This window comes from Erpetoichthys calabaricus, chromosome 4 (genome assembly GCF_900747795.2).
Source record: "Erpetoichthys calabaricus chromosome 4, fErpCal1.3, whole genome shotgun sequence".
NCBI classification, from domain to species: domain Eukaryota; kingdom Metazoa; phylum Chordata; class Cladistia; order Polypteriformes; family Polypteridae; genus Erpetoichthys; species Erpetoichthys calabaricus.
Genome location: NC_041397.2, coordinates 265,260,151 through 265,285,707, shown reverse-complemented (window position 1 = coordinate 265,285,707; position 25,557 = coordinate 265,260,151). Strand labels below are relative to the sequence as shown.

The window sequence follows — 25,557 nt, the reverse complement described above, 5'->3', positions numbered from 1 at the left end:
TCTTGTGCATACAACCATAAAATCTTCTAACAGGCCACTGAATGGAAACTGCAAAATGTTACTGGTCCTATACAGAGCTGTGCTGCTGAGGCTGCGGGGGAAGCCCAGTGACCTGCAGAGAAAACCACTGATCTTCCTTTTGAGAGACTCAACTGTTGTCACTGGAACTGCGTAAATTAGCAGAGGCCGCAGGACTCGAGGTAGGATGAAATGTTGATAAATGCACACCTTAAATCTGCCTGGCAGGCCAGACTTGTCAGCCTTGGTGAGCCAGGCTTCAATGTCTCTGATGGCCTTCTGAATGGCAATGTTGTCTTTTAAAGTCGAGTCAAACAGCTTCCCCAGATTCTTGACTAGTTGTTCTGTTACATTACTATGCTTGAAAGAAACACAATAAATTGCAATTTATGTGCAGTTAATTTTGATTAAAAATTTGAATTGTGCGATTAATCGCAATTACATTTTTTAATTGAACAACTGCCCTAATAATAATTTTTAAAATAATGATTAACAGAAGAATCCTTACACCAAAATTTGAATTTCTAAACATTAAACACTTCCACTATCATCTAGCCAATGGTAGACTCCTGCCTTGAACATGAGGATGCGGGGATGTGCACCAACTCCTTACAATTCAATTAAGCGGGCTAACGGATGACTTTCTATACCTGCTTGTCCATGGTGTGGGTGGTTTGTCGTGTATCCTGCTGAAATTCCAGTTCAATAGAAGTTACTTTCATCATGGAGTCAGTTTGAGTTTACCAAGTGCCCAGTGAGCAGAAAACTGTTACAGGGGATACTTAGCTTTATTTGCTTTCTTTTTCTGAGCATCCTTGAAATACCCCGGGAGTACCAGAAAACAGTTTATTCTCACTCATACACCACTAGCAGACGTTTTCATCTGGTGATAGATTTATATTAATATTAATACATGAGGCACATCACAGTGTACACTCTTAAAATATGGCTTCTTTAATGGCATTTCATGGTTCTTTACTGGGTTGTGTGGTTCTTTGTAGAAGTTGCTTGACAAAGCACCATATCATTCTGGTATGGGTTTGTTGCATATGAAGTTGGTCCTTTGTGCTTTGAAAAATGCCCTAATATGTAGCCAAAAATTAAATCTATAATGTATGGTGGGCTACCTAGCAGTACACTAACAGATTAAGAAAACCAGGAAACCTAGCCTGTGTTACTGAACATATGCAGCAAGAGTCCTTTTAAAATCCTGACTTATATGTATTTCACAATTCTGGTTATTTACTGTATGGAAGCCTGTTTTGAATCTAAATAAACAAAAGTTCTTTCTGGAACCTTCATGCAGATGCATCTTTTGGGAACCAAAAAAGGGTTCCCCTATGGCATCAGGCTGAAGAACCATTCTGGCACCTTTATTTTTAAGAGTGTACATAGCAGTAATAATAGCAATATTTCTTCTGTACAGTTTTATAGGTCAGTTCATAAATACAGTAGACATTATAGCACTTGAACCCATCCACGTGTCACATAAACTTAAGACACCTTTTTTTAAAATTGAAGCATTATGATGCTAGTAACCATTCCAATAATATAGTTAAGAAAGCTTCAGAGTGACACGCCACTGTGAAAGGAGATCAATCCCCAGCACCGGACCAGATCAGGAAGAGTCCAACATCAGATACTCTCTTCTTAGCCTTGAATAAATAAAGGCGGAGACTCTTTGAGCTCGTTTGGGGGGTTTGGCTCCACCCACTCCAGACAGCAGTCCATTTTGTATCCTTTTATGAAAGAATCCAGTGCAACAGAATAGGAAAATGGAGACAAGTGAGGGACCAGTAAGGTAGGAGAAGAATGGCTCCATTAAACTGATAGTTGTTATTAGCAGTGATACCTGAATCTATAAGAGAAACACAAAAACATCTACATTAGTTACATTCTAACTTTAAAACATTTACAATTATATTCGTTCAAACCAACTTATAAATCAAAAATTCATAAAGTCAAATACAATAGCAACCATACAGGTACCAAAAATATAGGGGTTCAGATAGAAAGTGTAATTTAGCTTGGGACAGCTCTAATGTAGCTGCTGGAGCTATCAAATTTTTTTTCTTATCATTAAATGTTATCAGCCACATGGTGGCTACTTGGTTAGCGCCACTGCCTTACAGCTGCAGAGTTGAGTGTTTAAAAAAATACTCCACCCAAAAATGATATTTTTGTATGTTAGTCACTCCATGTAGTTTGAAGTGGTGGTGAAGGACAGAACAATGTTTCTGATAGAATGAGACCCAACAGTGACCAACGCTGCACAACAGCAAATGATATGAAAAATGTCAGTGGGGAAAACAAAAAAAATTCTCTTGTTTCTTGTGTTGCATAAGTCACATGTCAGCTATCCAGTCATATTCACGAATCATTTACAGGAAACCAAAGCATCACAGAAAAGACTTTTTGAATCAAAGCCAGGACTCTTGGCCAACAAATGAAGGGGAGAGATGAGTCTTCAACTTTTTTATTTTTTACCAAAAAACACGTGTTTTGCACATTTTGAGTATATGACTGGATTACTGACATGTGGATTAGGTGACACATAAGAGATTTTTTTTTCCTGCACACATTTCACAACAATTGCTGTTGTCCACTGTTAGTCACTATTAGGTCCCATGCAATCAGAAACTTTGTTATCTCCATTCTCCACAAAAATATGAGATTAAACATTTTTCTCTGGCACCACTACAAATTACATGGGGTAAGTAACATGAAATCATTTTTGCATGGAGTATTCCTTTAATTCCCAGACTTTTCATCTCTCTCAACTGAAAAAGGTTAAACTAAAAAGCTATTAAAATCTAAAACCTCCAGAGAAATTCAGGACAAACTAAGAACACCTTCCTTGTGTTTGTTTGTCTCATATCACATCTTTTATGTCAATAGATAAGCAGTCACTCACTCCATACAATTTGCTTTGTTATTTCGGTGTCATATTTCAGCCTGGGTGTGTTCCCCTGCTGATGCTTATCTTCCTTTTTTGTACCTCCTTTGTTTGTTCTAAAGTACTTTCCATATGTTTATTGTAATTATGGAGTTTTGTTAATATTATTTTGTTTATTCATTACTTAGTATATACTGTATGTATTATGTGCATTACTAAATTGTTTTCAGTGTTTGAAAAAGAGCAAAATTTACTTGCCAAAAAGGCAATCCAGAGCAAACAAAGTCCAAATCACAGTCCATAAATTAGAATCCTTGAAACAAACCAAAAATAGTTAAAAAACAGAAAATTCCAGCACCAAAAGCTGCAGTACTCAAAATAACTCCTTTAAACAAATGATTCTCACTCCTGAGCCTTTTCAACCAATTTAAACAGCCTGAGGGAGGGCACAGAAGTAGTGACATTAGGGTAGGGCAACAAATTTGAAATTTAAAGAGAAATTTAGAGACAGTACACAATAATCAAAATAAGCATTCAAAAACAACAAGAATAAACACTATACATAGAAATATGCTAATATATACTGTATCAGGTATCACTGAATTGTGAAACTGAAAAGGCAGCTAAGAAGAATAAATGAAAGAAGCAGTAATACTGATATTAAAAGAATACCTTATTGTAACTGTGGATTAGTGAAAGCAGTAAATAAAAATGTTACTTCATCGTTTCTTCTTACAGCAGGGGCGCCTCCAAGTGGTGGCAAAGGGTAGCAGCACAGGAAATACTGACCCCCCCACTGGCCACTACAGTTTGCAGCCCTAGGGGGTCTCAGTTTTTATCAGTTGCATACTGGCTTGCATCACATATATTCAAACCACCAGCACAACTGCTCTTCGATCAAATGGTAGGAGTTCACAGCTCGGCGGCCTTGGATCACAGCATTTATGTATGTCCACTTCTAGCACTGTTTCGCCCTTTAAAAAGTCAAATAAACTGACTGAGGCAGAACTCTGAAGGAGTTGGTTTCGGCATTACCACTTACATTTCAGGAGCGCACATTTCCTTTTCCTTTCAGTCCTCCCACCACTCCTCATTTCACAATACTGTGAGTGCTGCTGACAAAGCAGAACACTTCTTCAGTAGTGATTTTGCATGAATGGTGGCTACTTGCGATGATAAGTAACATAACGCTGATTTAGCTAACTTCAGCTAGTTCTGTAGTGTACCCTGGCAAGCTAGGTTTAGCTACATTGCTTAAATAACATGTTGCCCAGCCAGCATATCATGTAGCTGTATCTTACATTAATTATATATTCAATCTGTTTTAAAGGTATAAAATAATGATGCCTTTGCCAATTAATCTGCACTTGCATGAAGCGGAAATCAAGTGCAATTGACTGAGCAAATTTCTTCCATAAGAAGAAGCCAGCAGAGGAGAACAGGCAAGTAGTGAGCTAAAAGGGATAGAAGATCATGATAGTGTTTATAAAGCTGTGGAAAACAGAGAAGGAGGTAATAATGAGGAAGAGGAGCCAAATGTATCCACTGTCAGAGAAGAAAATCAGGGGCAGCCAGAGCAGGTCAAAGAGCAGGAGGAGCCCGGTGTATCCCCCATTACTGTTGGCCAACAGGAATGGCTGCTGTAGTGTATACACTAACAAATAAATGCAGGCCATTTGGAAGGTTTTTATGTCTATTTGCATTTTTAATTTTGATGTAAATGTTGGTTTTGGTGTAAAAACGTGTTAGTTCCTGTGTGCTGAACTGAGAGTTAGTACCTACTGTAAATGAATGTAACAGAGAGGGAGATTGACATTATGTGTTTATTGTTAGCAATCTGAAAATTACTGATGGTCCATAGTTTCTCATCTTGTGGTTGACGTCTCAAAGTCAAAATCTGATGGACCAGCACAGCCGCAACTGAGGGTTTTTCCAAGAACAATCCAGGGGAACAGAGGATGGAGGTTCAAGGCTGTATAGGTGTATTCTCAAAGTCTTTTCAAAAAGAAATATCGGATATAATGTTTAATGTTTTGATATATATCCTGTTACCTTTTTTTTTTTTGGTGTAAATATGTTTTATCTAACTGCCTTACCTTAACCTTTCTTATTTCTATTTGTCTGTTTTATTTCATTCTGTCTGTTACCTGTTATTAGATGCAACTGAGAAGGCAAATTTCATGTTTTCTTGTGTAAACATGACTAAATAAAGAAACCTAAACCTAAACCTAAACCTAAACCTAGTATATTGTAGTATACTGTTATGCCTGCTGACACTTATGCCTCCCTGCTTTAAGTGATTCAATGTTGTGGCAAGCGGCTGGGGGTGGCACCCTGCTGGGATGCCCGGATGTACCGGAGGAGGGATTACGCCTCCTCCAGACCATGAGGGGGTGACCGCCCTGGTTGCTTTGGGGACCACAGGTACAGAGCTTGGAAGCTCAACCCTATAGGGGCCCTTGGTCACCACCAGGGGCCGCCCCAATGCCTGGAAAACCCTGGTCCTCAGCACTTCCGCCACACCCGGAAGTGCTGGGGGGAAGACGACCAGGGACACCCGGAGTGCTTCCGGGTGCGCAGCCGGCACTTCCACCACACTGGGGAGTGCCGGCGGAAGATTATCAGGAGGCACCTGGAGCACATCCGGGTGATTATAAAAGGGGCCGCATCCCTCCGTTCAGTGGGAGGACAGACATTATAACACATCTCCACTTGTAGGAAGGCAGACTGAAATAGAGAGAGACACCTCTATCCTGGACGTTATGATGTCCGGGCTAAAGAAACAATTTTCAAAACAAACTTGCGAAACCATGCCAGGCATTCAGTGATACCCTTCTGTGTATTTGCCACAAAATGCAAGTGACATACTGAAGACTCAGGCTGTGCATCTTGGGTCCTCCCTGCATGGAAATGCTTTGAGTAGCGAGAAAAGCACTATATAAATATAAGGGATTATTAGTATTATTATTATTATTAATATGAGGCTCCTCAACTGAAAAGAACACTCCTGAGATCACAGAGAACTGGCCGAAACACACCAAATGATTTACTTAGTCTCCATGTATTTATGGGAGCCATATAAGGAAGTATTTCATGTCTTGTTCGGACTCTGTAAGATAGCACTTGCCTTGCCACGTAGCACAGCAGCGCACAAATACCGTTTTTCTATGTTTAGAATAATTAAGATATGCGGAAGTTTAAATTTTGGGTTCCAAAGTGTCTCTTCCTGACAAAGTGGGATAAGTGTGCAAATGTTTGTTGAACATGAATCAAGGCTGTGGAATAGTATAAGAACAAAAACACACCGACACTGAGCTTTATAAGAAGATACATGCAGTAATCGAGATTAAAATTATTAAGGTTATTGCAGATGATTCCTTCAAATTGGAATTTGGAAAATTGGTATTTAATAAGTCAATGAATTACCTGATTTCTGCAGAAATTCCAGTTAAATTATACAATATCTACAGCAGTTATCATTGGACATACTGTAGGTTAAATGGTTTTGGACAGTATGGAGATAAGTACTGAACTTAACTGTACCAAAAACAATAGGCCTGGAGTCCGTAACAAGGCAAACACGACACAATTCGCTTTTTCAGAAGTTATTGCTGCCCATATGTCTTAGCATTCAGGGCGGATATCTCAGAAGCTGTTTGTTCTATTATTTTGTATCTTTGCCAGGATGTAGTCATTAGGGGGCTCTACACAACACAAAAATATATAATTTTCCAATGAAAATTGTAATTTTGACATGTGAACATAAATTTTGCTTTTTCCACAGACGCACATAAAGACACCATGCTAAAACCATACATTTTGAACACCGTAGAATCAGAATCTGAACTTAAGTCAATATTGAATTTTCAACCCTGTCACCATTCTATTTACATAAAAGAAATAAAAAAAATAAAATAAAATCAATTCAAATTTGTTTAGCAATTTGTGCAAATGGCCTACTTTCATCCCGTTTGATCTCAAGAAGGTTTATTACCTGTAACAATTACAGTGCAGACCGACACGACCAAGTTGTTCTGAATTGTCAATCCGTAGTTGTCATCCTGTTTATAAGATGGTAAAACAGTTGTAATTTTGTATATCCCCGCAGAGTTTGCTGAGGAGTTTAGGCTTGTACTGATGACGGTGCCATTGAAGTTCGTCCATTGGACTGTAGGTAGTGGATACCAGGTCTGGGCAGTTGCTATCAACATAGCATTGGAAGTCTTAAAAACTGGAGCTGAATAAGCTGTAAAAGGATCAAAGGTATTCATCAGAAAAACTGAAATACACAAACACATAAAGAAATGGTGTCCAGATAAAATGAAGACCTTGCTGTACAAATCTAAAGGGACAATCTGTCACAGTAATTTCAGTAAAAATCGCAAACCCATTTTTGCCATAAATGGAACTCCAGGATTAATTATCTGGCCTGCTTTTCATCTCAGTCTATATTTTATGTATGATTTCATTTCATAAGATTTTTAGAGAAATTTGTAGTTTTGGGAAGCCACAGGAGTGGCAGGGTGGTGTAGCTTCATTAAGCTGCTGTGAATTGTGTGCTTCCTTTTGGGTTGTTCGCTGGGAATTCCGGTTTCTATATATACAGTATGTCATAGATGAGACCTGGGAATGGCTCCTGCTACATACACCTAACCTCTAATAGCAAAAGTGGGTTGGTTGGTAGTCTCCTAGCTTTGTTCACTATGTATGGATAAAAACAAAGCCAAAGCCTATCTTAGCAGCACTGGGCGAAAGGCAGGAAGCCTTTTTTTTTTTTTTTTTGCATTAACAAAATTTTACCTTAATACAAGGGTCGTACTGAAATTAACGTGCAGCTATTTTCAAAACTTCAGAATTTCTTAGCTTGAAAAAAATGAGTATGATCTTGTAATGTACACACTTTGGTATATTCTTCTGCAAAATCTCCATTTCTTTTGGGCAGGTTTTCCCATTTTTTTGGTACTTCTTTGACATGTTGTAAAGCACTTTGAGCTACATCCTTAAAATGAAAATACAGTATGTGATGGAAATATAAATGTTGTTGTTGGTAGTTTGAAGCTGTTCAGGCTGATCGAAAACATTGACATATAGCCTACAGGGCTGCCTCTGTGCTCTCGCAGTGTGGGCTTCAACATCTGGCCCTTTACGATTCTAAAAAGATGGTAATCAGAGTGTGCCAGATCGGGACTCTAATGTCCTGCTGATCAATTAGGCTAATCTTGGATGTCAATGTAACATTCTTTAAAATGCTTCAATACCACCATCTCATGGCACTAGTAGTAATGCACGCTGAAGCCTACAATAAATAGCAGCCACCAGAACTTCCTCTTTAACAAGAAGTTCAATTACAGCCCACTGATGAAGTGATTTCTCACTGTTGGGAGATTTTCTCTAATGGCTGTGTGGTCACATGATTTAAGATAATGACATCATTAGTAACTCAAGGGCACGACAAAAGATGGCACTACCTGTCAAACAATATTCTTTATTCTGTTGCTGAACGTATAATGCAGATTTGCTCACTAATTTTGGTATGTCCCTTGAAGCTGCCAAATAATAAAATAATTTGAAGCATGCTGTATGCACAGTCCGCGGTGGGTTGGCGCCCTGCCCGGGATTGGTCCGTCCCTGCCTTGTGCCCTGTGTTGGCTGGGATTGGCTCCAGCAGACCCCCATGACTCTGTAGTTAGGATTAAGCGGGTTGGAGAATGGTTTGGTATGGTTTGGTTTGTATGCACAGTAAATTACTTTATAATCGACACATGCTGAATCTCTGCTGACCTTTAGGGTGCCTCTATATCTCTGAGTGATCACTTCATATTAAATCGTCTTATTTCTTGATGACAAGATGGATAAGATAAGGAATGTAAAATATAGAAATAACATGTAATACTGTATGTGTGGCTGGTTATTCACTGATTCATAATGTGGTTTATAAAACCAAGAATTAAAATGCAGAGATCAGAAGTTTATAGGACGCACATCTAAAAAAGAACAAAAAAACAAATTGCATTATTTTCAGCCTTGTAATAGCTTCCTGATATGTACGATTTGTTCTGCAATCTTCTCATCTGTTATGAAGGCACTATGTAATAATTTTATTTAAAAGTCCTCCATTAACTGAGGACACTGTTATGGAGTGGAAAGTTTTAAATAATGCACAGACTTTCTTTCTTTTTCTTTCTTTCTTTCTTTCTTTCAACCCTGCAGAAAGTCTAATATTAGGAGAGGGAAGTCGTTTATGGATGCTCGACTTTATCATTAACAATCAGGCACCTCCTTTCTGACATTTTACAACAAAAGGGCTATTTGTGTTTATTAAACAAACAATGTTATTACCTGCAACTCTCAGATTTACAGTGACATCCCCGCTGCCAGCAGAGGTGCTCACAGTGCACTGGTATGCACCCTGATCATTCAACTGCACATTATTCAGCATGAGGGAGGCATTTCCATTTATGATGTCATTTGGAAACAGGCTTGCTCTGCTTTTGAACTGTGGGAGCTGATTCTGCAGCTGGTTCACCTTGCTAGCATATTTGAAGACAATTCCACCTTGATACGCCCAAGTGATTGCAATATTGCTGACTGCGTTCCCTTTGGAGTCAACAGCAACAAACTTGCAGTTCAGGACAACAGAATTATAGAGGTTGCCCACTGGATATTGAACACTGCTTTGCACCAAGCCGCTACCAGATGAACCTAAGTAAATAAGAGAAAGTATTAATCACAGGAAAAATGTATAAATACAAGTTTAATTGTCATTTTCTGAGTTTTTCCAGTTTGAATATGTCCCTGAGTTTTTTCCTCCATTACTGCCATATCCTGGGCGGCACGGTGGCGCAGTGGGTAGCGCTGCTGCCTCGCAGTTGGGAGACCTGGGGACCCGGGTTTGCTTCCCGGGTCCTCCCTGCATGGAGTTTGCATGTTCTCCCCGTGTCTGCGTGGGTTTCCTCCGGGCGCTCCGGTTTCCTCCCACAGTCCAAAGACATGCTGGTTAGATGGATTGGCACTTCTAAATTGGCCCTAGTGTGTGCTTGGTGTGTGGGTGTGTTTGTGTGTGTCCTGCGGTGGGTTGGCACCCTGCCCGGGATTGGTTCCTGCCTTGTGCCCTGTGTTGGCTGGGATTGGCTCCAGCAGACCCCCATGACCCTGTGTTCGGATTCAGCGGGTTGGAAAATGGATGGATGGACTGCCTTATCCTTCTCTGCTCCAAACTGGGACCTGAGGTGCTGCCATGCAGCAGGCAACGCCTCACCACCACTTCAGTTCTGATTCCCAACAGGCCTGACCCCACTGGCTCTCTGACGGTTTCGACTCTTCCGGGGATGGGGCTCTCAAGGTTTTCCCCCATCCCCTTCATGATGTGAGCAGCCTTCATATGGGGGGCTGCAGCCGAGTTGTCGAGAGGTTGTTGAGAGGTTTACATACCTCGGAAGTGACATTCATATCTCTGGTGACTCTTCCGATGAAGTCAGTAGATGGATTGGGAGAGCATGGGGGGTTATGAGGTCACTGGAACGGGGTGTGTGGAGCACCCGATCTCTATGCAAAAGGACAAAGGTCCAAGTCTTTAGAGTCCTGGTGCTTCCTGTCTTGCTATATGGTTGCGAGACATGAATGTTATCCAGTGAGCTGAGATGAAGACGGGACTCCTTTGGTACTGTGTCTCTCTGGAAAATCCTTGGTTACTGCTGGTTTGATTTTGTGTCAAAGAGCAGTTGCTCATGGATTTCCGAATGAGGCACATCACCTGCATTGTGAGGGAGTGTCGGTGATGGCAATACAGCCCCAAGGGTGATCTGGCTCGCAAGATCCTTATTACTAAGGACCCTGAGCAACTGGACCAGGCCAAGGAGATGTCCACATAACACCTGGCTGCGGCAGACAGATGGTCATTTCCAGAGGGTGGAACTGGACTGAGTGTCTGACTTGGAGATTGCCAACCAGGATCCCAAGCTGTTTTGTCGTGTGGTGGGTGCAGCAACATGCTGTACCAGTGCATGCTCCCCAACCTGACCTGATCTCCTCTGCTCCAACCACAGGGTAAAATATTTGTCCTTTTCCCAATGTGTGTTACTTGTTTATTACATAAGATTTTTTTTTCTGTGTCACTGAAGCATAATGAAATTATTGACATTTGTCATTTGTTAATTATCATCTGAATATTTATCTTTGGTTTAAGAATATTATTCACTTTGATTAGAATCCATTTATCAATTTTTGCATATTACTGAGCTGTCAATTATGATGTATGTACATTGTTAGTTGTATTTCTTCTAGAGTGGTTAATTATTTACCTTAATTTGTAAATTTACAATGGCTTGAAGTCAGATTTGAGGGATAAATAGTAGCTCAGCAAGAAGTCAAACAGGAAAAGGAAAAGAGACAGAAGGCAATGGCAGGACAAGTGTGAGCACACAGAAATGGAAAGGCTGCTTTTTTGTTCTCGTGTTTTTCTGTAATTTAATATTTTAAATTTTTTAAAAGACTTGTTATGATTTTAATGTTTTCTGTTTAAATTTAAATATTTCACAATCTTGAAGTTGTAAACTTAACTTGTGTCATGGTAAAGTCAGAAAAAGAGACTGGCTGGCACAATGAAGTGCAGAAGGTGGACCCTAATATAGGAGCAGCGCAAGACACTCAGCATTTGGACACCACGTTAAGGGGGAAGGCTGTGGAGAGAGAATATGAGGGAGACGACAAGGACTGAATACTCTAAACTAAGTTAAGCACCCTGCAAAGTAGGAACCTTAGCATGGATAGTAATGGAGGCCTTCTTTGGAGTGTTCTTCTATTGCTCTTTGATTGAGTTGTCCTTCTTTTTTTTTTTCTTTTTGCAGAAAATGTGTCCGCTCTATGTTCAGAAAATGACAGGAAGAATTGGACAAAGTTTCTCCAGTCCTGATTTTTTTTTTGATTGTGCATATATTTAAGATCTATAGTTACAACTTGTAGACCCTGACTTATAAATATTAGAGCTGTGATTTAGCCACTAGGTGGCCATATTGAGTAGTATTTTACTTTTTGTAATGATGCCAGGGCCACACATGCACAAGCACACTCTTCACCAAACGACACACACTCTAAACATGTCTCTTTCACCTCATCATTGTCAGCTCTGTCCTTTTTGCCTTTGCTTAATATTCATCCTCAAACATACTGAACTCCAGGACATGGCTGAAATTTCTTTTCACTGCCATAGAAGCTCTTTTATAAGTTGGGATGGTTGTGAAGACAAGGAGATACTAATGTGGTCACACTAGGGAGTTTCTGTTCAAGATCTGCTGCTGTTTAAAATGATTTGGGAATGTTTTTGGTAATGTTTCTTCATTAACTGTATTGACATTTATTTCATTTTTAGATCCTTTTGTCATGTGTTTGATTAAGTCACCTAGTATTGGTGTTATACATGTTTTGCGTCATTGGTCAGCAATATTAGAGATATGCATTTACCAATTGCTTACATGTCAAAGTACCATCTTATTTAAGGGCAAACAGTTGCAGTAATTTACAAGACACTCCCTGCTAAAATTAAGTTTGGTTAATGTCAAGTTCCTAAATTAAGCAGTCACACTTGTGCTTCTTGCTTAGTCCTATTCCGATACTTCACCTACTCTATTCACCCTTTTTGTCCTTAAGTTTTGTGTTTTGATTAGCATATTCAGCCTCTGACTGTTGTGAGCAAATGAAAATGCTTGACCTAAAGGGCTCGAGAATAAAGGTATCAAAAAGAAAAGAGCACTTAGTCTGAAACACTCACAAGTCTAAATCAGGTAGTGAGAGATCAAAGTCAAAAGTCCTACCTACCTTAAAAGCAAGCCTTTTCCTAAATAACTATACACGTATAAAATTTGGTCTTTAGTAAAGAATCCCAAAAACTGGACTGTGCTAGTAGTGTACCGACATCTTTAAACGGTCTTGGGTGTGCATCGCCAATTTGTGACTGCTATGCTGCACCACTGCTAACAACAAAAACAGCAGTTGCCTTTGGGGAAAACACAAAATGATGGCAACCACAATTAAAGCAAGAAAAACAGAACTGTAACACAAAATGTTATACACAATAAAATATTCCCATAATAAAATGAAAGATATAGTAACAAAATCATGACCATGACATTCACCAAATATCCAGCCACTTATAACATTCATTTCACACAATGGTGTTCTTGTTAGCAGAAAAAACGAAACGACAGGCATAAAGTACCTAAGTCATTACATGTGGGGTCTACACAGTAGCTGGAAGACTTACTAGCAAGCTCACAAGTGAAGGCAGTGCCAGCTACAGAAAATGCACAGAACCCTGCAGATTTCAGAAATAAACTGATGACCTTACAGACGATGAACACATAGTCGATATTTTAAATAGTCCAGTGTGTGGATAGATTGGACTTTCAAACTAGTTAATGTATTTATTACAGAATTATGATGAGGGTGAGATGAGAGAAAATTCTGAATCAAACATTGTTTGTGTGTCTCTCTCTTTATGAGTGTGTGTATACTGTATATTCAGTATAAATAAATATTGTTCTGCATGCACATCAGAGGATCTCCTCACTGGCTCGATCAAGGTATGTGATAACCCGCCAGGGCGTTGTCACTAACATTCTCTTCTCCTTCTCTCCCTGAGGCACCAAGAGGCTGCCCAGTGAGGACACTTAGCCCTGTCCCATTTGGTTTGAGAATATAAGAAGCCCAGCTGCCTGAAGGAGGCGTCTTTTGCACTCAGAGCGACCCGCCAGATGGAGCTCAGTAATCAACTTTTTATTTGGGGTAAAGAGCCAAATACCATTGTTGTTTTACCCAACAGGCTGGTAATAGCGATGCTGAGAGGTGTGTTTTTTTGTTGGACTGCTTTAATTAAACACGAAACCCAGTTGGTGTTCCAATTTTTCATTTAATCTGCGGCCTGTCCAATTCCTGCACCCGGCCACAATATATACACTGTATATTATATATATATATATATATATATATATATATTATATATATATATTTGTTGCAGGAGGTTGGGGGACAGACCCGGCCAGGACGCCTGGAAGGACCGCGAGGTGGCGTATTCCAGGCCACGAAGGGGGCAACCACTCTGGATCAGGAGAGGGCCACAGAAGGGGAGCAGAGAGGCTCAAGCCCGTTGGGGCCCATGTCCACTGCCAGGGGGCACCCCGAGCCTCATGGAGCCCGGGACACATCTACTTCCGCCACACTCCTGGACGACGATCCTTCCAGGGACACCCGGAGTGCTTCCGGGTGCTCTCCTGACACTTCCGCCACACCAGGAAGTGACGTCAGGCAGAGCACCTGGAGCTCATCTGGGTGAGAATAAAAGGGGCCGCCTCCCTCCAATCAGTGAGCTGGAGTTGGGAGTGGGGGCAGGACGAAGCTCCCGTGGAGAGAGGAAAAGGTGGCCCACGAACAGTGAGAGAAAGGCCCGGTATAAAGGTGATTGGTGCAAGAAGCACAGTGTATTGTGCGGGACAGTGTGTGAAAGGGCAAAAAATAAACGTGACAACAAAGATGTTACATTTTAAACAAATAATGCTCTGTCAGCTTTTTGATTTTGTAAGAAGACAGCACAACAATGAAGTGTGTATTTGTGTTGTGGAGAACTCGCCGCTGAGTAATAGCAGCTGTCAGGATGCTTTCAGCGGTGCATTGATAAAAATCCAATTATCACATCTCTAATATGGAAAGTCCGATAAATCCCCAAACACCTAATTTGTGCTCTGTGCATACAGGGATCATTGCTTTTGATCACATTTCTTACTTTTATTATTAATTTCAGCAATTAAAATGGCTACAGAGATGATCCAAGTTAAAATGGGTGAATCCAAAGGAGCTCACTGGCGGTAATCCTAAAGTGTCACATCTTACTCGAGTTCATGGTCTTCCCTCACTTGTCAACTCTGTCTGCTATTGCTTGGCAAAGCCAATTAAATCCCACTTTCTGTACCTAAAAGTCATTCACTAAACAGGCCATTTTTAAGGTGTGTCATCAGCTTTTGATGCTGAACAATAAAGAAAACAATAAAGAAAAAGTAGAATTCGTTAGGAATTACAGACTCCGTGTCTCCAACATCCTAATTGCAAGAAGGAAAAGCACCCAGTGCCAGACACGTCTCCTGAGTGCAGTTTTCCTGACTGAATTACATTCCCGTTACATAACAACGTCCATTGATCTAACTAGCTGCTTTTTGTGTCCGGAGGTCCAACTTGGCTTGCCATAACAACATGGTGTTTGAAAGATCCAACTTTTCAGGCCAAACAGTTCTTGACTTTTTTCTCTCTTTCAGAAAGTTACAGCTACACAAGAAGAACCTTATAGTAGTTGAAGCACTTAGAAATACACACCTTACAAATTTCATATTTTACATCTTTCCAAAAAAGTCAAAAGTGCCAATTTTTAAACCCATTTTGTATCATCTTTGACATTTGTGCAGAGGTCATAAAACTTACCTGATAGCCCTATAGCCAAAAGGAGGATAATGAGTCCAGCAAGAATGAAAATGATGACAATCATGCTACATGGAGGAGACAAACACAAAGCAAAGTTAGTTCAAATGAAAAATTAATATGAGTGTAAATCAAAAGTAAAGACAATTTTAAAAATGACACGGTAAACGCAATGGATAAAAGCTAACTCAATACAACATGTTTGCAATGGCTTATGGGTAGTTCAAGCATGCTCCACAGTGAGATTTCATTGGGGAGACAGAGTAAAACCTGCTGAAATTCACAGTAGGATGTTGGCTCAGTATGGAAGTGAAAACAGCATGACTCAATGAAAAGCTTCTGAATGGAAAGAAATGTGTAACCGTTGAAGCTCAAGCTGGTCGACCATCAACATCGTGCATACATGCCCATATTGACATGGTGAATGCCTCCGTCAGAGAAGACCAACAGATTATGTTGTTCATAGTTGCTGCACATTTAGATATCAGCTATGGATGCCATTGTGCATGAGGACTTGAGGGTACGGTAAAGGCTGCGCAATATGGGTACCCAGACAGCTTACTGATCTGCACGAGCCAACATCCTTTGGTGAATTTTGTCAGATTTCACTCTCTTTGCCCAAAGAAATCTCATTATGGTGCGTTGTTCAAAAATGGAGAAATCCTTCAGAGGAGTGTCCATGTTCATTTGGTTTCAACTAGACTAACAGCAGAGCGTTGCACTGTGTGTTCGAAATACCTATATAAGCCATCATGAACGTGTTGTACTGTGTCAGCTTCTATCCATTAACATTACTGTTATGTTATGTCAACTATATGTTCCGGGGGAGCAAGCATGGGCTACCCAATACCTTCCCCGGGACGCTAGATGGCAACCCCCTCTGGGTTGCAACAGTGCCTCAGACACCCGCAGGGCTTCATGGGAGTTGAAGTTTGGTGCAGCCCTGTTGGGATCAGCAGGCGCCGCAAGGGTGTGCTGCAGCAGGAGCTGCTGAGCCCTTATGGGCAGTGTTTTCGCCACACCCGGAAGTGCAACCGGAAATGGGCAATCAAGCACCTGGAGCACTTCTGGGTGCTGTATAAAAGGAGCCAGCAGCCACCACTCGGGAGCCAGAGTCGGGAGGGGGGAGACAAAGCTTGACGGAGAGGAGTGGTGGAGAAGGAAGAAAAGAAACAAAATTAAGTTTGGTGCTGTGTTGGTGGGACTGTGTTGTGCCTGTAGGGACGGGGAAGGCGTTGCCCACAGGCGAAGTAATAGAAATAAAGCATTTATTTGTTTTATCAGTGTGTCCCCCGTGTCTGTCTGTGTCGGGTCAGACGCCAATAGAGCGCCTTTTGTTACACTGTGTCATTTTCAGATTGCCTTTACTTTATAAAAACAGTTGTAATAAATGCTGAATAAACAAACGGGCAGAAGTGTAAAAATTCGACGTGACATCAGTATGTGATTAGTTTAACACATTTTTATATCACTCCAAAATAGCCTTAACAATCTGAATATATTTACTTTATTTAAAACCCTTTATCCTTGGACTTAAGCTTTTTCAATAAGGATTCTTTATATCCAAAATGTTAACATTAGAAGGGTGTGTATTTAAACTTGTTTGCTCTTCCTTACAGGGCAAGTGTGCAGCACCTGAAAAGATTCTAAAAGACGATTTGTTGAAAGAATTATGTGAGCCCATTATCGACTTTACTTGATATAGTAAACTTTAAAGGACCCCCCAAAGTGTTAGCCATGTCTTTGGTGAAGTGTTGGTGAACCAAGTCACACCATTGAATGGTTCTTATTTGTGATTACTCCTTTGAACGCTTTGGTTACCCCAGTCTGGCTGGTTTTGTGTGACTATTCTTTTATTGTGATTGCAGTTTAAATAGCTATCATTAAAAGCTTAAAGTGACTGAGCAGGGTGATGGCATTATTTAAAAAATGCTTTTCATTTATTTAGGGTGGCACACATTGCTGTCATGATTGGCTTGACTGCCTCCAGGGATCTGTGCTAAACTATTTGTCTGCTTATGGTCTTGCTGTGCAGTTTTTCTTTGAATACACAGGTTTCCTCCCATATACCAATATGATGCCCTGTGTCCTTGAACCCTTGCACATTTGCAATCTCTGGGCATCTGTAGTCGTAACCAACCATGCCAGTGGGAGAGAGAATAGAGAGAGAGAAACAAAATTGCAGATGGTGCAAAAGCAACTGATCTTTTATTAACAAGGGATATAAACTAAAAAAAACGCAATATCTTGCAATCAAAGACATGCACTAAAAGAAATAATTTTCAAAGTAAGATATTTTTAGAAAAAAGCAAATATTTTCCTTCTTCCTTCAAGGATAAGAGTTAAAAAATCAAAACAACACACAAATACATAAACAGTGAGCTACCCACAGTCAGTCCCATCACTACACTATAGGACAGGGGTACACAATTTTGGCCATGGAGGGACATATTTGGTACAGGATTATGTAATTACAGGCCAGGCCTAGCAGATCATGAAACTTTTGTTGTTTGTATTCTGTGATTTGCAATATATTTACATCCCGTGATGCACATTCACCAGTGTAAATGGAACCAGACTAGCTAGAATTAGAGGGTGGCTCCTTTGTCATTTGCACCTCATTATTAACTGATGGCTACAAGGCCAGATTAAGACCCCCACAGACCCCTGGGTGACTTCACTCCTTAATAGAGAAATAATCATACTTTTAAGAATGCAGCACACGGACACAGAGTCGTTAAATGCTGAGCAGTATTTCTCACTATTGATTTTGTCACAAGGCTTGATCACTTCATTAAGGGGTTGAGGGGTCCTTTGGCCATTGTGACTCACAAATTTACAATCGTTTCACCAACTGCTAAAAAGGTCCCTTGTCATAACAGGCCCCGGGCTTGTACCCAGGACACCCCAATACTAGATCCACCCTTCGACGGCTAGTCAGGGAAACAGGCAACAATAATGCAGATGTTTAAAACTATAATAGGAAAATAAGACTTCTGAATTGCAACAAACATGTTAACTAAAACTAAACCCAAAATACATACTGTTTTAGTAGTAAATAAATAGGTTCTAACTAAAAAATTACTTAAAACAAAAAGCTGCAGCCACCGTGGCCCTCCAGGATGAAATTTTGCAGCCTTTCACTAGGACAACATTCCACAATTTCAACACAACTTTCACTGCTCTACAAATGTCAGAAGGTTATATGCCACAAGCTGACCTCTGACCTTACCAAAGACGACCTCTAATGTCTGCAGTTCCTTTTTATATGGCTGTGGATTTTGCAATCCCTGTTGACACTTATCCTGCTCCTCCAATTGGGAAGTTCATTGTGACGTTGGCTACGCTCTACGCTTAAATTGGCAGGAACTCTGTACATAACGGACTACAAACTCACATGTAGATGAGTTTCAACACCCTTTCCGAGGTTTTACTCCTATACTTTATTCAGAGACAATCTCAGTAACTTAGACAGCTTCACTAGGCTGCTTTTCTTAGTTTCCAGCCATGGACATACACTGGGATGGCAGCACAATTTTCCTTAGAGGTATGCGTGGTGCTGTAGTTCTCCAGAACCCGTGGATACTACAAATGTCACTCCACTCGAAGCACGACTTTGTGCATCTGCACCACCTTTTTTTTTTACTTGGGCTTGTCTTGCACTCCCTAATATGATAAAGGTGTGTGCCTTAAAACTATTCACATAATGGAAAGTAAGGTTATAAATAAATGTTTTTAAGGCTAACCTAAACCCATGACGTGACCCGTCACACCCAAGGATGTGCGAGCCAAACCTACTGGTGATTTTAAATAGGCTTGGTGTGAGTGAATTTACAGTGATGGACTGGCACCCCATCTCAGTCTGATTCATGCCTTATACTCTATGCTGTTGGGATAGACCCCGACAACCCAGTAATGGATATTTATTTTAAAGAAATTAAGAGTATACACATGAAACTGGATTTCTTACTAATTATCTAAATGTTTTACTACAGAAATAGTCCCTATTATCACACAAAATATGAGGCATCACGTTTGGATATGGGCGGCACGGTGGTGCAGTGGGTAGCGCTGCTGCCTCGCAGTAAGGAGACCTGGGTTCGCTTCCCGGGTCCTCCCTGCATGGAGTTTGCATGTTCTCCCCATGTCTGCGTGGGTTTCCTCTTAGTGCTCCGGTTTCCTCCTGCAGTCCAAAGATTTTCAGGTTAGGTGCATTGACGAGTATAAATTGGCCGTGGTGTGTGTGTGTGAGTGTGTGTGTGTGTGCCCTGCAGTGGGCTGGCAACCTGCCCGGGGTTTGTTTCCTACATTGCGCCCTGTGTTGGCTGGGATTGGCTCCAGCAGACCCCCATGACCCTGTAGTTAGGATTGGATAATAGCGGGTTGGATAATGGATGGATGGATGTCAATTTCTTATACGTGTTTGGAAGTTGCTCTTTTCCAGTCATGTCTCAGACACCCAGAAATCAGGGATACATGATTACTGGAAATTTTCAAATAATTTTTAAGACATCTCAAATCATGTTAAAGGTAGGGTTGACAACTAATCAGCTGAAGGAACATTCCCATGAGATGTCCTTGGTTCAGCCCCAGGTGATATGGGAATGGTTGAGCTTTTGATGAACCATGTGGCTTGCAAACACCAACTGCAATGTGGTTTATAATTGGATCCTGAATCAGAGACAGGAAACAGGGGAAAGCAGAGAGTCATAGAGGAAAGGATTGGTACACAAAACCACGGGATAAACGAGTGTGAGAGAAAATTTGGAGGTAACAATAGTTAAGTACTTTGGTTTGCAATGTACATTGAAATATATAAGCATTTGGTTTAGAAATGTCATGAAGAGAACTACAGAAATGGTTAAGTAAATAAAAGACAAGAATATAATAGGACAAAGGTTAATGTCATACACAAAATGTACTAAATAATGATTAAGAGATCAGCAGAAGTCCTATAATCAACAAGACTAGACATTTTTCACATACATAGAGATTTCAAACGTAATAACTGAACCTAAGAGATATGAGAAGAACAAGAGTTTGATAAGTTACAGTATTTGGGTGTAAGCCAATGAACCAATCAGAGTAAAAATATGCCTTAATCGGCACTGTTATGTAAATTCAGTTGTTTATAAAATGGACCTCTGCCTTTATTTTTTTTTTATCATTCTGTAACAGACTACTGTGATGAATGCTCTCTCTTCAGCATTTGCGGATGCAATGGACAAGCTTCCTCCCGCCTGGTTCCTGACTCAAAGAGGTTTTATCAGGCTTGTCCTAGTACAGGACAAGTTTCTTTTGTTAATTAATAGGTTGATTTCTTCCACACAAGTCAATTTGTTCCTTCGATAACCCCACTCAACTGGGGGCCAGCAATCTATCATGTCTGCATTATTGCAAGATGGAAAAGAACAAATGATGGGCTGCCAGATCATTGACAGACACACTGTCATACAAACACTGGCATCTTTAGAATTGCTAATTCAACTAACTTGCATGTTTTCATGTGTTTTTGATGTGGGAGAAAAAACCAGAGTACCCAGAAAAATAAATAAATAAATAAAGACACTGTGAGAATGTGACCAGTCAATGGACAGTGAATTTGTGATTAAGAAAAGTTATGAATACAGTAAACAGTAAAGAATACTTAACAGAATAAAAATTGGAGCTGTAAAGAGAATCAAGATTGAGCAAACTGTGAGAATAAGTAGCTTGTGGAAATTTCCCCTTAATTAGCATGGTCTTTCCAAGAATCATGGGATAACAGACTGCATGATTATAGGAAGCTGACAGCACCATTCTAGATTTCAATATGGCACCCAAAATGATAGTCAGACTGGTGACGTGTGTGTGCCTGTCTCTGACTGAGGAAGAGCAGAAAGAGGCTCCACAATAAATAATGACAGTCGCTCTGATGCTTCCACTTATCAGGAGAAAGCTTGTTGTTATTTTTCAGATAAATATATTTTTATACTCTATGTACAATCCGTAACTATTGTTTAGTAATTTATTGACATAATAAATCTTACTGTTATCTAAGTAAAATATTCATTGTTTTGAGACAAATGGACAACTGCATAGAAACTGATCTGACATTTCAATTCCTGCATAATAATTCTGATTTACCATTGATCAAAAATGAATTGTTTACCTGTTCAGCCATTTCCTTGTTTGAGGATTTGATAAACTAAATGCAAAGGTGCAGATTGGAGGCGCTGGGAGAGGAGTAAAGCCTGACTCACACCTATACATATGTAGCAAACTGTGAAAATGCACATACATTTCTTTGTGTGTTGACATGCAACTTTAACACACAGAACTTTATACATTTTCAAACTCTGATTCGGCATGCATCTTGCTGTCATTTTGTGTTTAAATAAAGGTATCTAGTGGGGTACAAAAACACGGGAGTCATCTCTTATAATGTAAAGACATTGCAGTAACTTGTGTGACATTTGCAGTGGTTGCTTTGGTAGTATGATGCCTCCTTTGTCAATTATGATGGTTGTTATGCCATTAGCAATCCTAAACATGTGTTGGAGACAGATTATACCATACCATACCATACCATACCATCTTCTTCCCAGCATGCATAGTGCACAAGGCAGAAACAGTCCCCTGGACACTGAGCCAGTCTATCGCAGGGTGAACACACTCACACACAGGCACACACCAGTAGCTTCGCCAATCCACCTAACCTGCATGCGTTTGGACTGTGGGAGGAAACTGAAGCAGCAGATGGAAATCCATGCAGTCACAGGGAGAGCATGCAAACTCCATGCAGGGAAAACCAGAGACGTGAACCCTGGTCTCCTTACTGCAAGGCAGCAGTGCTAAAACTGTGCCACTGAGACAGATTATATTGGGTATAATTTATGAAACAAATCTTGGAGTGGGCATGTACTCAGCCTCATTTGCAGGAAACATGAAATAGCGGTGGCAAGGAAATGCCAAGAGGCAAGCTTCCAATGTTGTGAGTCTTCTTGCTGAGAAATCTCTTAAGGCCATGTCACATTAGATGACATTTCCGGCAATTTTGTCTTTAGTTGTATGGATAGGCTGTGTGTGCATGAGAAGTGACAATCAATGAATGCTCATCTGGAAGTACAATGACTATAATGCAGTGATAATGATTAAGGAGCACAGGTGTTTTGGACCTCACAAACTGAAGAGAAGCTGTCTCAAGTCTTGTGTTTAAGGACCATGACTGAGTGGAAAAAAACACTGGCCGGAGTTGCGGCTGAACTTGCCTGTTAACCCTTCGTACAACACTGGCTCCATCAGGTGGAACGCTATTAGTGGTCACAAAAGGGGTGAGCATGACTGTACTGGTAGGTCAGCGCATGGTCACTGAATTTGACATGCGTCCTGTAAACTGACATGGTCTGGTGACGAGATCACCAACTACATCGACAAATCTGACATACCCAACACTTAGAAGTCGCTTAATGTGATATTGGCTTTATGAGCATAATGCTGCATTTTTATTAACCTACATGCAGATAATATGCAGTATGTCAGATTTAAAAGAATGAGCTATGCTCCTCTATGGATACATGAATGTGGATCACAGAGTATATCTGGTTTTACTGCTATGCTGTTATTAATTGTGAGATGCCAAATTCTGAACATGCCCTAAGAAGCCAAGAGGTTGTGTTTGAGGAAAGCATACTGGCACAATATCACTGTAATTTCTACTTTTTATTGTGCAATTATATAACATACAGTTGTGTAAATGGAATAAGGACAATGATGTATTTGCTGACAGAGGGTGAGAAGAGTCAATCCTGATGCAAATGTTCTAACATTCAAATGTTCTATGAGACGTGGGGCCTAGAGGCTAATATGCTGAGCTGCAAGACACAAGGATAATGGCTTACCTTGACCTTTCACTGCACTAATTACATTACGTCAGCAGCAGTAGCTGAGTGAATGCATTGGAAAATGATCATTTTTGCCACCCTTAAGTTTTGATGGTTGTTTTTCTAGTTCTTTCTCATCCTCACCCACTGTTGCTTTGCCTCAGGCCATTCTTGACTTAGTGTTTTGGTGACTTTTTTTTAATTTCTAGATGAACTCTTAAGAGTCTTCTCCAGGGCCGGATTTATATGAAAAGAGGCCCTAGGCTATTCCACTTATGAGGCCCTTTCACCTTCCATTTTTAAGTTTGTAAATTACATGAGAGATAATAAAATACATCATTACTGTGATATATATCAATATGTTAAATGAAACATGTTGTGATTGGTACTAACCTGTGTGGAAAATTAACACGTTGATCTTAACCAATACATTTTTATGTTTGTTTATTAGTCATATGCGTAGAATTTCTCCTTATTTTCAGTTCAGTGTTTTAGTGTTCACTGTTTTTAGAATAGTGTAATTTTAATTTTGCTAACAATTTGAATGTAGGCCCCTCTTGATCTTGAGGCCCTAGGCTGAAGCCTAGTTAGCCTATAGGAAAATCCGGCCCTGGTCTTCTCACATCAAGTCCAGTACTTTTTTTCAAGTCTGAAAAGAGTAGAAAAGGGCGATAACTGGATGGACCCTGTACTTACAGTCATATGAAAAAGTTTGGGAAGCCCTCTTAATTCTTTGGATTTTTGTTTATCATTGGCTGAGCTTTCAAAGTAGCAACTTCCTTTTAATATATGACATGCCTTATGGAAACAGTAGTATTTCAGCAGTGACATTAAGTTTATAGGATTAACAGAAAATATGCAATATGCATCATAACAAAATTAGATAGGTGCATAAATTTGGGCACCCCAACAGAGATATGACATCAATACTTAGTTGAGCCTCCTTTTGCAAATATAACAGCCTCTAGACGCCTCCTATAGCCTTTGATGAGTGTCTGGATTCTGGATGGATGGAGGTCTTTTTGACCATTCTTCCATATAACATCTCTCCAGTTCAGTTAAATTTGATGGCTGCCGAGCATGGACAGCTTGCTTCAAATCATCCTATAGATTTTCGATGATATTCAAGTCAGGGGACTGTGACAGCCATTCCAGAACATTGAACTTCTCCCTCTGCATGAATGCCTTTGTAGATTTCAAACAGTTTTTTGGGTCATTGTTTTGTTGGAATAACCAACCCCTGCGTAACTTCAACTTTGTGACTGATGCTTGAAAATTATTCTGAAGAGTTTGTTGATATTGGGTTGAATTCATCCGACCCTCAACTTTAACAAGGGCCCCAGTCCCTGAACTAGCCACACAGCCCCACAGCACGATGGAACCTCCACCAAATTTGACAGTAGGTAGCAGGTGTTTTTTTTGGAATGTGGTGTTCTTCTTCCACCATGCAAAACGCTTTTTGTTATGATCAAATAACTCAATTTTTGTCTCATCAGTCCAAAGCACTTTGTTCAAAAATGAGTCTGGCTTGTCTAAATGAGCATTTGCATACAACAAGCGACTCTGTTTGTGATGTGAGTGCAGAAAGGGCTTCTTTCTCATCACCCTGCCATACAGATGTTCTTTGTGCAAATTGCGTTGAATTGTAGAACGATGTACAGATACACCATGTGCAGCAAGATGTTCTTGCAGGTCTTTGGAGGTGATCTGTGGGTTGTCTATAACCATTCTCACAATCCTGCGCATATGCTGCTCCTGTATTTTTCTTGGCGTGCCAGACCTGCTGGGTTTAACAGCAACTGTGCCTGTGGCCTTCCATTTCCTGATTACATTCCTTACAGTTAAAACTGACATTTTAAACCTCTGAGATAGCTTTTTGTAGCCTTCCCCTAAACCATGATACTAAACCATCTTTGTTTTCAGATCTTTTGAGAGTTGCTTTGAGGATCCCATGCTGTCACTCTTCAGAGGAGAGTCAAAGGGAAGCACAACTTGCAATTGACCACCTTAAATACCTTTTCTCATGATTGGACACACCTGTCTATGAAGTTCAAGGCTTAACGAACTAATCCAACCAATTTGGTGTTGCAAGTAATCAGTATTATTGTATTGTATTATTTGTGAATTTCCCCTTGGGATTAATAAAGTATCTATCTATCTATTGAACAGTTGCATTCAAATCAGCAAAATTACAAGGGGACCCAAATTTCTGCATAGCCAGTTTTTCACATTTGATTTAATTTCATACTAAATACTGCTTCACTAAAAATCTTTGTTTGGAAAACACCCCAGTACTCAGATGTTCCTAGGAAATGAAAAACA

General features: G+C 40.2%; 1 protein-coding gene across 2 annotated transcripts in view; it reads right to left on the bottom strand.

Moving 5' to 3' along the window:
• Positions 1–1,375: 1,375 nt before the first annotated feature.
• The window catches only part of LOC114650845 (V-set domain-containing T-cell activation inhibitor 1-like), a 36,970-nt gene continuing 12,788 nt past the window's right edge, over positions 1,376–25,557 (bottom strand). The window contains exons 2-5 of one of the 2 annotated variants that reach the window (XM_028800735.2): positions 15,377–15,441; positions 9,254–9,616; positions 6,909–7,160; positions 1,376–1,876 (exon numbers count right to left, since the gene is read on the bottom strand). In XM_028800735.2, coding sequence (XP_028656568.1) covers positions 1,761–1,876; positions 6,909–7,160; positions 9,254–9,616; positions 15,377–15,441 — 796 coding nt within the window. In that variant the 3' untranslated portion in view covers positions 1,376–1,760. The remainder of the gene's footprint in view (positions 1,877–6,908; positions 7,161–9,253; positions 9,617–15,376; positions 15,442–25,557) is intronic. The other variant, XM_051926773.1, reaches the window with a different exon arrangement.